The sequence below is a fragment of the Stegodyphus dumicola genome, chromosome 5 (genome assembly GCF_044657685.1).
Source record: "Stegodyphus dumicola isolate Sdum_Otavi_A_Nest chromosome 5, ASM4465768v1".
Taxonomy (NCBI): Eukaryota; Metazoa; Arthropoda; class Arachnida; order Araneae; family Eresidae; genus Stegodyphus; species Stegodyphus dumicola.
The window spans coordinates 209,899,550-209,915,736 of record NC_140772.1 but is presented as its reverse complement, the minus strand read 5'-3'; the positions used below and the strand labels follow the sequence as shown (position 1 = coordinate 209,915,736).

Here is a 16,187-nt window from a genome sequence, read left to right as displayed (position 1 = left end):
CCTTATTTTTATTTTTATTTTTGTATGTGTTCTGAATATTTCTATGTAATTAATTAAGTGATTTAATTGATGTTTTTGATTAATTATTTTTGATGATCTTCCTTGAGTATTTAATTAGTAATTGCTTTGATTAATCTTGTTGTTTTACTTGCACATTTTGGACTTTAAATTTAATGTGTCAGTAATGTCACTGTACCAAGTAGTCGTGTGAAATATTGTTACATTATGTTATCCTTTAGCCTCATTGCACAGTATGAGTCATGGTATTTCAAGAAGTGTCTGTCTGCTAAATTTTGGTAAACCAAAATTTAATTCCTTAGGGGAAAGGAATGTTATGTAGAGAAATTATCTGATAGCGTTATAAAAACTATGTGAATGATTTTATGATTTATGGAAATCTTAATTTTTATTTGATTATGAATTATTTATTTTAAGGCTTTAATTTTGGGGAAAAACAGATGCTTCTGGAAATATTATTTAGTTTAAATGAATATTATTTATTTTCCTCTATTTGCAAATCTTGTACAAAACTTTGATTCATTGTGAAAGAAGCAGGGAAAGGGAGGCAATTTTCGCCAAGTCATGATTTCGCGCGCTTTAGAATGTTCGAGAAAGAATTTTCATTGTTAGTTGACCTTAAGAGAGGAAAGTACGTGACGGAAAGGTCAAAGGTTGCTACTTGTCTTTGAATGTAAGTCATTCAGGTTTTTGGCGATTGAGGGTCCGGTTGTTGGCTAAGTGAAGAAGGGCGCGCATGCGCGATCACCCTTATTTCCGCATTCTGGAGTTGAAAACGAAGATTTTGCCATAATTAAGGGGGCGATAAGTGAAGCCATAGTGGGAGCCCGTTTTGTGAAGGAGACGAAGGAAATTCGAGTTGGATTCACACTTTCTCTGGACTCACTGACTCTTGGACTCGCTGACTTTCGGGTTTGCTGGACTTGTGGACGTTGCTCTTGAAAACTGGCTTGAAGAAAATTGGAGTTGGATTCTCTCCCTTACTGACTGGTGGGTGGAACTTACTTGGGACGTTACCCGTGAAGCTTGCTCTTGGGATGAGTAAGAACAGGCGAGCAGTAATTTCCTAGCAACAACGTTTCTGACCGGCGAAATTTGAACGAGTTACCTGCGTGTTGACATAGGACTTTCAGGACCAAGCGGATAGCCGTCCTGGGCAGCAGTGCTCCTGTTTCTGTTCTACAGTAGTGAAGTGGAGTCTACATTTTTAGAACCAGTGTCAAGATGAGCCCGGCCGATATCAACGCGGGATAAGATAAGAGTCCTCCGCTTCAAGATGTCCCTTCAAGATAAGTTTTATTTTTTTTGGTGTGTTTGAACTTTAGGCAAGCTTTTCAAAAACGTCCTTAGCAGTAAAAAAAAACAACGTCAAATCTAAAATTTAACTCTCAGGCCTTAAATTGTTTCCCTTTCCTTTCTTTTAAATCACCAGACAAACCTTAAGTTTTTTTATGAATTTAAATGAACAGACTCTCAGATGAGGTTAAGATTTTTCTTATTGTGTTGTAATTGAATAAACTGATATTTAATCTGGAACCTCTTACAGTATGTTTTCTTTATATATTTAATATGAACTTTTCCTTTATATCTTGTATATGTTTTATGTTTTCGATCCTCTCACGGCGCGGTCCCGGAATGCATTTTTTTCACAACGCAAAAATGCTGTACACGTTTCACTATACGATTACTACCTTTAACGGCAAGTAGTTTCATATTTAACATTTAACAATATAGGAATTTCAGATATAACATGGTACCTAGAAGTAAAACTATTTAACCTTGGTGTCGAAACTTTCTTCATAACAATATGTAATGATACTGAGTTATTGCAACTAATATTGAGGGTGCGGCCGCTTTAAAGGAGTATTATTGCTATTGTACTAAACTTTGAGCGTTAGAGTTGTTTGGTATAGCTGCGCTAGGCTGCAGTTCACCTAAGAGCTATAACTGTTAACAAATAATTTGCTCCATCATTATATTTGCTGTAATTTTTAATAAATAATAAATCGGCATCAAATTTACTTTTAGGTATCCAAACTCTTCCTTTTCCAAATTAACGAATAGCGGGTTTATATCGCGTATACACATCTTGTGTTAATTTCTTGATCTCTGTCAAAGGACAGTTAGAATGATTAAAATAATTGTTTTCTAAGTTTCAGCCTAATATTATTTTTAATTTGTGCCTTCCAATTAGGTAGTTTACCATTCTCTATTAATCTTGATTCTAGATATTTTATCTCCCTATATATGTTGGTAAAATCCCCTTTTATCCCTTACCTACGCTACGAAACATGGCAAAAAGGTACCAATATAAAGGCATTGTTATTAATTTCCAAGATATTAGACATACTGCATAAAATTACTTCTGTTTGGAAATTAAGGTTTGAAAATTAAATATTGGAATATACTACGAAATAAATATGGGAATATTCTCGTAAAAACAACCTGTGGTTATGGCAACTGTGCGTATTATGACGACCATTGTGATTAGAATGCGAGTAATTGTATTCGCATAACTTCTAAACAGGGAAGTGAATCTCCAAAGGAAAATGAACAAGTTCATATTATATAATTTTAAAAGTTGCGTCCTTCGATAAGCCTGAGATGTTTGAAATGATCTTTGAAGATCGTAATGGATACGTTACTTTGGTTTAAAATACAGTGTTTTATATATATTGGGTTTTAATGTGAAAAATAGGGCACTATTATGTGATGAAATGTCCTATTGTTGGTGACAGTGAAAGAGAAATGAGCTATTGTACAGTGGGCCTTATTCAGTCCTCCATTGCTACAGCTCTCTGTAGCACAAGGGTAAAGAACGAAGAAATAAAGTAAAATTATTCGATGATTAGACACACTTTTTCTCCCTTTCAGAATTTACTTACATTATTTAAATAATATAATATTCTTATAGGAGTTAAAGCAGCAAGACTCAGCCTAATTTGATTAGCCTCAAACAAGCTTATTTTTTTGCTAACGTTTTCCATGTGATGTGCTCCACGCTGTGTTTTTGTACTAGCATTTCTTCCTTCCGTATGTTTACACTATTGGATTAAAATTTTCCCGCATGAGTTTCGTTGGTTTATTGTTTACCCTTTTTTGCATTAGAGTGTTTTTAATTTTTTCTTATTTAAGATTTTGCTTACCTGATTTAATGCTTGCTTGTTCCTAATTTTTTATTTTTATTCACTTTAAGTATCAATTTGTTTAAATGTTTTAGGCTTTACTATTGATTAGTTACATTACTTCTGATTTTAATTCTTCATTTTTTACCATGCTTCAACCATTTATCGTTTCACAAAATTACGCCCGAAAGGACAGACATTTCTAAATCTTCATAATTTTTTATTAAAGTGTGAAGGTAAAAAAAATCGATCTCCAGTTTCATTCAGTTTAAACGTAATCGAAAACTTTCCACTCGGGTTTCAAGAATTATCCTAAATTGCAAAAACCAGCTTTGCTTAGGTCCATCTTAGCGACACACGTCGACAGTTATCCAAAATTGAAATTGAATTATATAAGCATCATCTGGAACTTGCTAATTCATGTCTAAAATTCGCTGTCTTTGAACAAAAGTCCTAGTCTAGAACTGAGAATGCAATTAAACGTCATAAAAATACCCTTGCATTTAAATTCCAAAACCTCTTTTCACAGTCTTTAATTATTTTTTTTTAAATCTTTCTATTGTAAACGCCAAGTCAATAGTTAATATTTCTAATGTTAGTTTATCAGAGGAACAAAAGAAAATTCTAAAATGTAATTTTAAATTCCCATAAACTCCAAACTTTAGATTCTAAAGATTATAGCTCATAACAAAAAAGCTTTCAAATTTAGTAAAGTTTCGGGTATACAGAAAGAAATGATTAGGCATCTTATCGCCGATAACGTGAAATTTAACCGTAAACCTTTGACTCCTAATCTAAATGCGAGAGAGATAAACTGCATTACGCGAAATTCATTGCAATCCAGCTATTATCATTTCAAAGGCCGAAAATGATGGCCAGATAGTCGGTACTGGACAAAAACACTTACACCGATAGAGTCGCTTAACAAAGGCCTGTATAAATCTGACCCCTAAAAACCCTTCAGCTTCGGACTTCTCTTAAAACAAACGTGTGGTTAAATCTTTACAAATACATCCGATCCACTTTAAAAAAATTGCTTATCCCATCTGTTGCGAATTGTGCCAAATTATATACTCTACCCAAAATTCACAAGTGTGGTATTCCGTTCAACCTCACTGTATCAAATTTACGCAGTGCCTTGCACTCGTTAGCTAAATATTTAATTTCTATATTTTCGAATTGGTTAGTTAATAACACTTACACCACACTATAAAACATTCAGTAGAGATTATAAAAATAGCAAAAAGCATTTCTCCTAGAAATTTCCTTATAGTGTCTTTTGATATAAAGTCATTATTCAACGAGGTCCAGTGGAAGGTGCACTTAAATGCCTAGACACAAACTTCAAGAATTTCATTTCTCCTCTATTAAAATTGATGAGTTAATTTCCCTTACTCAACTCTGTCTTAAACAAACACATTTTGTTTCCCAAAATAAGCATTACAATCAAACTGCAGAATTAGCCATGGAAAGCCCTCTTTGCCCTGTCCTTGCTGGTGATCTATAAGCATTATTAGGAATCAAAATTATTTGAAATTTTATACCCTCTTGTGGGGTTCCGCTACGTTGCCGATGTGTTTATCTTGTTTGACGGTAATAAAGATGATTTAAATAAAGTTTTTTGATAATAAATACCATTGATCCTGATATTCAAAGTACTTTTGAACTAGAAATATCCAATTATCTTCCGTTCCTACACAACTTGGTCACACGCAATTTATCCAACTTCAGTTCTACTGTTTACTATAAACCTTCAGCTCTTTGCCTTTCCACCGCACTGCAAATTATGCCATTCGACTAAATAGAAATCAGCTTCATTTCATTCCTTCGTTTTCTGTGCACTACAAATTTGCTCCTCCAAATCAGCTCTTGACTAAAACCTAAATTACTTTAAAGCAGTTGCTACTGACAGAAGCTTTTCATTTAACAATACTGACAAAGCGTTTAAAAATTCTCGTCTCAACACATTAAGAATACTCCCACTCGTTTAAGGACACATCCCTCTCGTTTTAGGAGATTATAAGAATTTTGTTGTCATTCCTTTCTTTCTATTGATTTGGTATAAAATTGCATATATTTTATCGAAATTAAATTTTTGGATCGTTTTCTCTTCTGTCAATAAAATTTCACAGTTCCATACTTAAGGATCTCATTCTGGATTTGATCTACTGTGGGATATACGGGATTCCTTCCCAGTATGGTTTAATTTATATTGGTCAGATTATGAGAGCCTTAAAATTTCGCATTAAGGAACATGAGGCATGTGTTAAGGAAAAGGAACACATAAATCTGCTATTACCTAACACTGTTGGTCATAAAAATCCCATTTTCCAATTTTCTACAACCAAAGTTATTCAAAAAACAGCTTCTGTTGGCGAATTGGATTTTCTACAGCCGTTTCACATTTATAAAAATCTTTCTGTTCTAATTAACGAACCCAATTCCAATCCGTCTTGACGCTCAGCTTTTATGGAAATTATTTTACTTAATATTCCTTATAAAAACTGTGCAATTTATCAGAATTATACTTTGAAATAAACGAAATTGTAATGACAATAAATGACACACTGAAAGCTATAAGAACATTTACCCATTTCTAGCTATTTTACTATGACAACATATTAAATTACACAAGAAAAGACGATAATTAGAATATTCTAATTAAACTAGAATGTCACTTGAAACAATAATGTAATTTAAGATTTACCTCTACAGAGTTCGTCAATTATTATTAGAGACTTTTCTGTAGCATGTTGAAGAATGTAATTTACTTCTTTCATCTAGTAAAAATAAACAAAAATTGTGATCAAAAAGGAAATAGCAATGAAAAAGGGCACTTATTTCTTACTTTAAAGTATCAATTTTTCTCAACAAATCATAACTTTAAAGTTTACTTGTAATATTAAATGAAAAAAAATCAGCATATAGAAAATTTTTCAAAATTAAGATAGCTCAGCAATACAGCTTCAAACAATAATATAAGTATTGTACAATAATTCAAATGAATTGTAGTGCACATTTAAAATAAAGAAGATAGTAATTTAAATAGCACCTGTAGCATGAAAGATGAGTAATTCTTTTCTATATCATTATTGGTTCCCAAACGAGATAAAATCTGATCTGCTATCCTAAAGGATGCAAATTCAGCAGGGACGTAAGAACCCATTTGAGCCATAATTTGTAGAACAGCTATTTGGTTCAAATACGTACTTTTTCCACTCTAAAGAGAGTAAAAAACACATTTTGATAAAAAAAAACTCATATATTAATCATCAACAGCAAAACAGTTAAAAATGAAATGAATAAATAAAGTATAAAATTACTACTATATTTTTTCAATATTCATTTCAGAACCAAAGTTATCCCAATTTTATTTTGTCTTTGAATGATGAGGTTTTTCTTCAGACTCAACATATTTGATTAAGAATACATATTTCCTAATGATGCTCTTCATCCATTTTTCTGACGGCTAAATATACATTAAAAAACTTGCAAGTACATAACACTGTAAAATTCCATTAGGAATTATCTTTATTATAAACTAAACTCCCATTATTATAAACTACCTAAAACTACTCATTTCGATTTCTAAAATTACAAAATTTCTATAACACTGCATACCATAAAAACTTTCGAAATTTCATAACCAGCATCATAGTTACTGATCAGCCTTTGCGTCTGTTCCTTTCAGATCCGAATATTTTTTTAACTCATGACATAATAAAACATAAATATTCTAACATAAATCTTATCTTGGATCTCCTGTCTTCTTTATGAGTTTCCCCTTTCATTATTGATTTTTATATTATTTTAAAATATTTTTTGTACATACAAAAAAATTCAGACTATCCGAGGAAAGATTCGTAATGTTATTTGGTGAGTATTTGCAAACGTAAAGCTCTGTTTTTCTTGCAATTCGTAAAAACACTACCGTAAATATTATACAGTGGATAAAAAAAATTCGCATAACATTTCTCATCTGTTTCATTTAAACTTCATGGAAACACTATTTTTTTCAGAAAAAAAATCAGAAATTTTAAATCAGAAAGAATACATTAACATTATTTTGACGCTGATAATGCTGAGGAGTGGTAAAGAAGGAATAAAAGTGGTAAAGAAGGCATAAAAGAAAGAACACTTAATAAATGAAAAGGTAGAAAAGGTAATAAGAAAAATTATTTGTTTTTGTTTTCTTTCATCAGTTTCTTTTAAATTTTAAATTTGACCATTTAAAATGAAACTCTAAAAAATGTTGTAAATGTCAAATGTGTAATAAATTATGCAACACACAAACAAAAAAAAAAAAAAAAGAGAGAGAGAGAGAGAGAAGAAAAAGAAAAAGTGAATAGGAAAATGTGTTTTCTTATTTTTATAGCATTAAATCCTAAAGAAAAAAAAAGCATTCAATGACATTTAAAGGAACTTAAAAATGATTATTTATCATATAAACTGGCACAGTTTTTATAGGCGTATTTTTTATCCGAAATACTTCAGACTTTTCTTTGAAATTAGTTTCAGCTATTTAAACTAGCGTCGGTCCACATTTTTTAAATAACTGGGCTCTGCTTAATTAAATTATCATCATCTAACCTAATATTATTTTGGTAAATTAAAATCGGCTGTACCAAAATTTTGAACAATTTCCTAAATTTGGCTATTTGAAAATTTAGTCTAATTCTAAATACTTAATTTTTAATTAAATTATAACACTTATTGCAAAATTTATCATTTAAAAATAATAATTAAACAATACTGTAAACAAATTAAATAGATAATGTTTAACATAATTTTAACGTACCATGTTTGCTCCAGTCAAAACAATGAAATTCATATCTCCACACATAAACTGCAATATTGAAAAACTTAGTTACTTAATGGCATTCATAAAAACATATTTATACGAATATGTTTTAAGACTTACGGCATTGTTTGGAATAAATGTAGTTCCGCAAATCTTTTCAACAACAGGGTGCCTTCCATTTTTGATGGCTAATGTTTCTGAGAATTCAGGACGAACTAATAAAATTAAAATAAATGAAATTAAATGTGTTGTAGACAAAAAAATCTTTTCATCTTACAACTATAAAAATACAAAGAATCCCCTCTTAACAGGGGCGAATTAACCTGAGTATTAAACCAGCCTTCTGTACAAAAAGGTTAAGTTTATTTATTGTGGAATGATGGAAAAATCACCATCAAAAAGCATCAGAATAAAGCAAAATTTCTTCGGGAAATACCAAAGCCAAAAGAAAAATGCTTGGAAAGCAGCAGTGATAACAGTGAAACATTAAAAAAACACATAATTCAATCACTTTTAAACCAAAATATGCACAATTTACAAACATAAAAATAAAAAAAAATCTAAGCTCATCGAGCCAGTTAACAAAATATATATATATATATATATATATATATATGATTGGTGCAGCCGATTGCAACGAAAAAGGGAGGTACACAGCTACATGTTATAGCAGTCCCATATACAAAATTTCAACGCTCTACTTCTACTCGTTCTTGAGTTACGCGAGGTACAAACGTACGGACGTACGTAAGGAAAGACGTCAAAGGAAAAAGTATGTTCTGAATCCGTTTTAAATCCACTTTACAATCCTTTTTGTCAAAAACAGTCCTTTATTCTGTCCGTTCGTAAAGGTATCACGCAAGAACATCGTTCAAATGACTTGAACGATGAGAGCAGTTGAAATGGATATTTTCGTTGAAATTATGATATCCGAAATTTTTCACAATTACAATACTTCCTTTAGTTCGTACAAGGAAGTAAAAACAACATCAATTTTTACTTCATTGTAGGAAATTGTAAGGTTTATTCTAAGTTTTAAACAGCTATTTTTTACTTAAAGCCACTTTCCTGTCGTTTCTAATTTCAGCTTACAAATTTCCTGCCAGAACGTGTTTTCAGAATCGCGGTTAAATGCAAATGAAGGAAGAGCAAGTATTTAAATTTGAAGTTCCACTGACTTACAGAGAGAGAGTTAGAGAGCCAGAAATTCTGACCAGCGCGCGTTCGCCTTTTGGCTGTACTCTCTCTAAGCTATTTCTGCGCTCGTCCGTTTTTAGGCCCTTGATAGCTTCGCCGTTTAGTTAGCGCTAAGGGACCAACTCCTGTAGAATTTTGATAGCTTCGGCTATATCTTTTTAGTCATCTAGTTAAGTTTTATTTTTCTTAGTATTCTTGAACAACACTGTAAACAATACTGTATGAGCAATAAAGAGTAATTAACCCTAAGTTTAAGTTTCTATCTTTCTGAACTAAGCGATTATTCGCTTACCAGTTCTCGAGGTTCCATAGATTTAGCTGTAAATTCTAGGTTGGAACATTACAAAGTAAAGGAAGTTTTTAAATGGAAAAAATTTCGGGTATCAGGTTTCGACAAAAATACCATTTTGACGCTCTCGAATTAATCTGAACAATTTTTTTGGGTGACATTTCTACATATGGACAAAATAATTAATTCTTTTTCCCAAAACCGATTGTAAAATGGGTGAAGGGATTTTTTCCGTGACGTAAGTATGTATCTCATATAATTCAAAAACGATTAGCCGTAGAACGTTGAAATTTTGTATACGAGACTGCTGTAACATTTAGTTGTGCACCTCCCTTTTCTGTTACAAAAGGGCTGTTACAACTTCACTCTCTTACCCGGCTCAGTCAGCTCTGTATTTTTATTCGTGTTGGCAAATTGTGTAATTTCTGTTGTAAAAGTGATTGAAGCATGTTTTTCTTACGTTCTGATTAAAGTCTTTATGTCTTTAATCAGCATACAGTAGTTGCAGAATTATCAATAATTTAAAAACGTAAGTCACACTTGGCCTAACGTGGCGGCGAATTGTTTACATTTGAAATTCTTAGTACAGTGGAACCTCAAGATATGAGTTTAATTCGTTTCAGTATTGAGTTCATATAGCGAATTTCTCGTGTCTAGGAACAAACTTCCCCATTGAAAATAATGGAAATCCTGTTAATCCGTTCCGCACCCTCAGAAATATCAATATAAAAATAAATTTTTCTAATAAATAACACTGGCAAATAATATAACCATGGTTTACCTTTGTGATAGCTTACAACACCGACCTTTTAACTTCTTCGCGTTAATTCACACCAACAACAGCTTCTCAGCATCTTCTAGGAGTTTGGGACGGTGCTTGGAAGAAACGGTAACTCCTTTGGTTACATCAAGTTTCTTAATTTCTTCCTGCTTCTTCGGAATAGGGCAAATCGTCGATGTCGAAAGGACGTAAGCCTTCGCCAATTCCGACACTCTTACACCACGCTTGTTTATCTATGATTTCTTTCTTAATTTCAACGTCCATGATTCCCCCCTTTTTTTCCCCAGCTTTATCTGAGGCAAGAAGCTTTTTGGAGTACATCGTGAAATAATTATTTTCACGTTAAATGTAATAAACAATTGACTCAGTGCTCCATAACCAGGACCCTCGACCTGGTATTCCTTGCGAGGTTAGATATCCGGGTGATGTAGGACCTCTCAGTGGCGGCGCAGGCCCCACAGTCCCTGCCCGGCTTTATGCAAAGCCTCAGCAGGACGAAGTTAGAGAATGTCGCTAATGCGAGTTGAAAGATGAAACGCTAAGACACCTTTGCCTCAGGGCACCACTCCCTCAGCATTGGAAAAATCAAATTGGTGCCCTGCCTTACTATGCCAGTCCCCGTCACTGGAACTCTGAGGGCTGAACCCCCAGCGAGAAGGCCACAAAATTATCTACTCTATAGCTCTACCACAGCCAGAGGAGCAGACACGACAGTACCAGTACGGTCCCTGCCAAGCCTGAACCAACCTGAGTACAATACTCGGGTTCTAGTCCTGTGAAGTCAAATTATTTACCCCCGTGGTTGAGACTGCCTAGGTACAGATCCTAGCCAGTACTTCCCAGGCGTTCGCCTGAGTCAACCCCCGGGGGGAAACAATTGACTCACAAGCGCTCAAACACACGTAGATCAAAGAATACCGATTGATCTGACAAGGTGATTCCCCGAGTCGAGCCGGATTGGGAAATGGCGCCACGCATACCAACAGCCTGGTTCGTTCTCGTTACTCGGGTCAATGCTCGTATGTAGAGACAAATTTTTCGCTCACACTTTACTTGTATTTCGAATTTCTCGTATACAGAGGTGCTCGTATCTCGAGGTTCCACTGTAGTATAATAAATTAAGTTAGTCGGTGCATCAATTTCAGTGTCTTTTTACCCAGTAGAACCAAAAGTTTACTTTAAATTTTTGTGCATTGAAAAATGTCTCTTTCTGCCCCTTGGCTTAATTGCTTATTTTTGCGTTGAAACCCTAATTTTAATTGTAAACATTTTCTTAAACTTTTTTTTAACTTATATTTGGTGTTTTAGGTTTTTCTGCAGAGAAATGAGAACTGAATTGAATGAATAAGAAATATATATCTAATGAAATATTCGAGGAAATAAGTTCAAATAAATTGCAGCAATATTTTTGCATAATTTAATAAGTTGTACAAGGAAGTCATATGTATCCACATCAGATTTGTTTAATAAGAAATTTATGATAGACAATCTTATAATTTATTTATTCATTCTTCACAATTTTTCAACTTTTTCAAAAATATTTTTTCACAATGCACGACAACTGTTTCAATCTCTGATTTAAAAAAATAATAATTAATTTGGTGCCTAAACATTACATCTTAATCCATTCGTTGAACTGAAGCGAATGAATACTTCACTTGAACTTAATTTTATGGGGATTACTATCGGGTGTCTTTTAGGATTTATAATCCAGGTAGTTCGGTTTTTTTTTCTTTGAAATATTGTTCCTTTTTGACTACACCATATTTAATATTACAATGGATGTTTTTCCTAATTACTTTATTAATATTTTTCAGCTTAAAACTCGTAGCTAACCTAAATGTATCGTGTTTATCGTGTAAATACATGTTTCATTCCTCTGGATCATCTGACACTTAAAATCGTTTTGAAAAAATTTCCGTGTTGTTGTTGTTGCTTATCCTCGAAAGATCTGAAATATGTCAGATCAGCTCCAGAAGGTTGTTGACCGTCAAAAAATCCTTATGGTTTTGTTGACTAAAAAGTCCTTAATACTAATTAATATTACAACACGTCCCAAATGAGTTCAGAGCTTTCCCTACATGCATTCGTACTTTCAAAAAACAACTATACACTCGTAAGAATAATAAAAAGGGGCCAATACCTAAGTATTAAAGCAATAAAAAGAACCGAAACTGAGTAATAAGTATACTACAAAAATGAACAAAGTAATCGAAAAATGCGATATAGCAACAGAAAACAGGTTCTTTTTATAATAGATAACTAACCTTTCTCGATCACTCTTTTTTATTATAAAAATTTAAAAGAAATTGATCAACAGAAAAAATTTAAAAATCATTTTGTGTAAGAGCCCCAAAACTAAAAATGTTGAAGCAAATTTGAAAGAAAACGAAATCTTACTATTTGAAACGCAGTTCTTCTAAACGGTTAAACTTTCGAAATGTCAGTAAACATTCAAACTGAAATGCGCGAGAAAATTAGGGCTGCCAAAAGCTATGTCGTTTCTCTGCACAGCTAGGTTTATGTATATATAGAGAGAGAGATGAATAAATACAAATGAACACACACACATATTTATATATATATAATACTTATACTCTTAATTCGTAGTTCTCTGTTAATTTGTATGTATATTTTGTAATTATTACATTTTATGTGAGTTTAATTTCAGTATAATGTGTCTAGTTTTCTTTTACTTTATTGGATATTGAATGTACTTCATATGGATTTGCTTTAGTATATTTTTATTTCATATACAAATTTCATATTTCATTTCATATTTCACAAATTTCATATTGGGGAGGCATTCAGAATTTTCGGGTTAACTGTTATAATTAAATAATTTAGAAAGGTTCACCACCTAATTTTGGATGAACAGAAACGCAGTCGTTTTCCTGGGGGAGGGATTCAATTGAATATGATCTACCTCCTCTTGATAACGTTGAATCAGATTTTGATTGTACTCTTCTCTTCTTCTTCTATGTTTTTTGTATTTTTGCAAATATCTGCAGTTTTCGGGAATTCTTTTGGTTTAGTAACAATTGGTTAATTATTTTACATCATTTAATGGGAATTTTGGATTTTTCTGGTATTGAATTTCATTTCTTTCATATCTTTGTGAATTTGGTTCTAGATTTCTTACTTTTTGTCTATAAATGAATATGAGTATACATGTTTATATTGCCACCACGAAAACTATCCTTTGGAAATTTTCATTAAAAAACTTACATGAGTAGCTATGTTTAGAAATATTTAAAGGTGGACGGATACTAGATTTTATCTAATTCGAATCCGACCCTTAAAAATTTCTCGAGTCTTACTTAATATTAAAAGTTTAATTAAAGCAAAATATTTTCAGGTATATTTTAATAAAAATAAGTTTAAGATCACATTTTTAAAACAGTTCTATATTTCAAGAGAGAATGCAAGAGAAATTTAATAAATGTTGTGTGCAACTAAAATTTTGAAATCTGAGTTTCATTTTCTCAATATGATTTGATAAAATATATCTGGGGAACAGTTACAATTTTTAACATTTTTCATAATTATTTAGTAAACATATAAATTTCTACAATAATCTTAAAAACTCCTTTACTTTAAAATGTAATACAATTTAAGAGATGATAGAGGCAACAACGAGATGACACTGGCGATTCGCCTACCACAGAAATTAGTCGTTAATAATCACATTTTTTCTAAGTGGTCTATTCTACAAAATGTCAGTGAATCTGATTTTAAGTTTTGAATTGATTTATTTAACGGTTAGGATATAAGGTATTTTTCCCGCCTTCTTAGCATGCCTTCTTGGTGTAATGGTCAGCACACTCGGCGCGTATTCGAGAGGTTCGAGTGCCGGAGAGGTCATTGCAAATTTTTCATGTCTCCTGCTTCCAAATAACCTAATGTTTCTACAAGGAATCCAAAGATTAGAATGAAAAAAAAAATAGAACGAAGCTTGCAATTTTTAAATCTGGTATCCATTTCAAGAAACGTGAAATTCGAGGATTTGAGCGGCCCAAACTTCAAAAAAAAATTTGCATGAGGCTCTAATGACACACTATCTCAGGTAATTTTCGGAGTAAAAGGTTAGATAATTCTGGTAATTTGACTGCAAGTAAATCTACTAGAAATGCTTGTTTGTTTTACGAAAAGACATACAAAAATTTAAGTTTCTTAAGCTTTTATTAAAGAGCATTAATTGTTATTTACATGACCAAACGTAACACAATTTTGAAATATATGTCTGGATTCATTTTCAAACAAGAACCGATCAACTGATATTAGCTCAACCGTTTAGCAACATGTTTTGCTCTAAATTAACATACTTAGTTCTAATTAACTTCCTTCACATAAATTTAATTCCAATACACATACGTAAAATTGTAACACAAATTATGAATAAAGTGCATTTTTAAAATGTCATAGCTTACCATTGTCAGAGAGGGTACAAACATGAGCAAGAGAAAGAAGAAAATCTATATATGATACGGCTTCTGTTAGATTATATAAACATCCAATATGCTCTCGTATTTCAATAAGAACTTCATTGATTATGCTAAATAATCAAGAACATAAAATTTAATTCATTTGTATTCCGTAATTAAATAATAAATTTTTTAAATTATTTGAGCACAATAATTAGAAAATATTAAATATGTCACAAAATAAATTATTGCCCCCTAACTTAAACTGAATAAAAGAAGTGGCATGAAACCATTATACTGCAAGTGAAACAAGAGTAAAATTGATGACAACTGTACGAAATGGAATTGTACACAAATCTCAGAAACCATCGTTTATATATTATCACTCTCATCACTACTATCTCTTCTCAAAATTACTCTAAGGTGTTTTGCAAAATAAAAATTATTCAGCAATTTTTAATCCACTTTCAAATTAAATGTTAAGCATTAGAGCACTTTTAATAAACAATATAAATCGATTTAAAATGAGTTATAAATTATAATGAAATAACTTACATATCACTCATAAGATAAATTTCGTTCAAAGATTCTTTAATACGATCTGAAAATATTTCAGATATTTAGATAAACGTTACAATTTCAACATCAAGAAAGGAAGCAAATGAAATATATGGTTAAATTAGATTACTAAAAATAATAATAAATAAAATATATATAATATATCATATTAAATACGAATGAAATGTGTATTAAGTTTCCAAATCAATGCTTACCATTCAGTTTAATCTGAAACAAAAAAAAGCACAAATTGAGCATTACACGTTTTTATTATAACAGCTAAAACTAATTCTTACAAAATTTAAATAACATGCGTTCAAAAATTAGCAAAAATAGCATATAATGGCATATACTACATAATATATAACTACATAATAATATATAACTACATAATAAAAAATAAATTATAGTATTCCATTGTGAATACAAAAATATAGTTTTCTTTTAAATTTTCATTGATACATTATCGAGTAAGATAACAATCTCTATTTATGATACACATATTTCTCCTCAAGACTTAGTTTCAACTGAGCACGTTTTGCATCAATAAATTCATTAAATTTTACTTTATCCTATACTGTGTTCACTGAAACAGTTATGTTTCAGATATATATTGAGTTTTAAATATTAATGCACTTATTATTATTTTTCAATATATACTGACATTTATGGGAAAAAATGGAGAAAAAGGTATTCTGGCAGAAGAAAAGAAAGCTTCATAATAACTTACCAGATCTTCTGTCGTACAGGTAATCCAATTTTTACTCTTATTGACCTTCAAAAATATTGCAGGCAATTCTTTGTTTGGTGGCAAATGTTTGCACGGTATTTGAATAAAGAAGCCACGTGTAGAAGTATAGCCTAGTTGTAAAGGAAGTTCATGCTGAGTTTTCAACTGCTTTACAATTTCTGGAAACAAAGGTATGGCATAAATGTTTGAAAAAAATTTCATCACTGTACACATTAGATATTTCTTTCAAAGTGAGCCTAATCG

At 31.6% G+C, this 16,187-nt stretch overlaps 1 protein-coding gene and 1 long non-coding RNA gene across 2 annotated transcripts in view; one reads left to right on the top strand and one right to left on the bottom strand.

The window, feature by feature from the left end:
* The window catches only part of LOC118198747 (mutS protein homolog 4-like), an 84,790-nt gene that overhangs the window by 25,702 nt on the left and 42,901 nt on the right, over positions 1–16,187 (bottom strand). Inside the window, exons 12-15 of the mRNA XM_085817617.1 lie at positions 15,924–16,102; positions 7,942–7,989; positions 6,196–6,363; positions 5,851–5,923 (exon numbers count right to left, since the gene is read on the bottom strand). Of these exons, the coding sequence (XP_085673743.1) occupies positions 5,851–5,923; positions 6,196–6,363; positions 7,942–7,989; positions 15,924–16,102 (468 nt within the window). The remainder of the gene's footprint in view (positions 1–5,850; positions 5,924–6,195; positions 6,364–7,941; positions 7,990–15,923; positions 16,103–16,187) is intronic.
* LOC146997398 (uncharacterized) overlaps positions 1–16,187 on the top strand; it is a 71,497-nt gene that overhangs the window by 15,787 nt on the left and 39,523 nt on the right. The window lies entirely within an intron of this gene.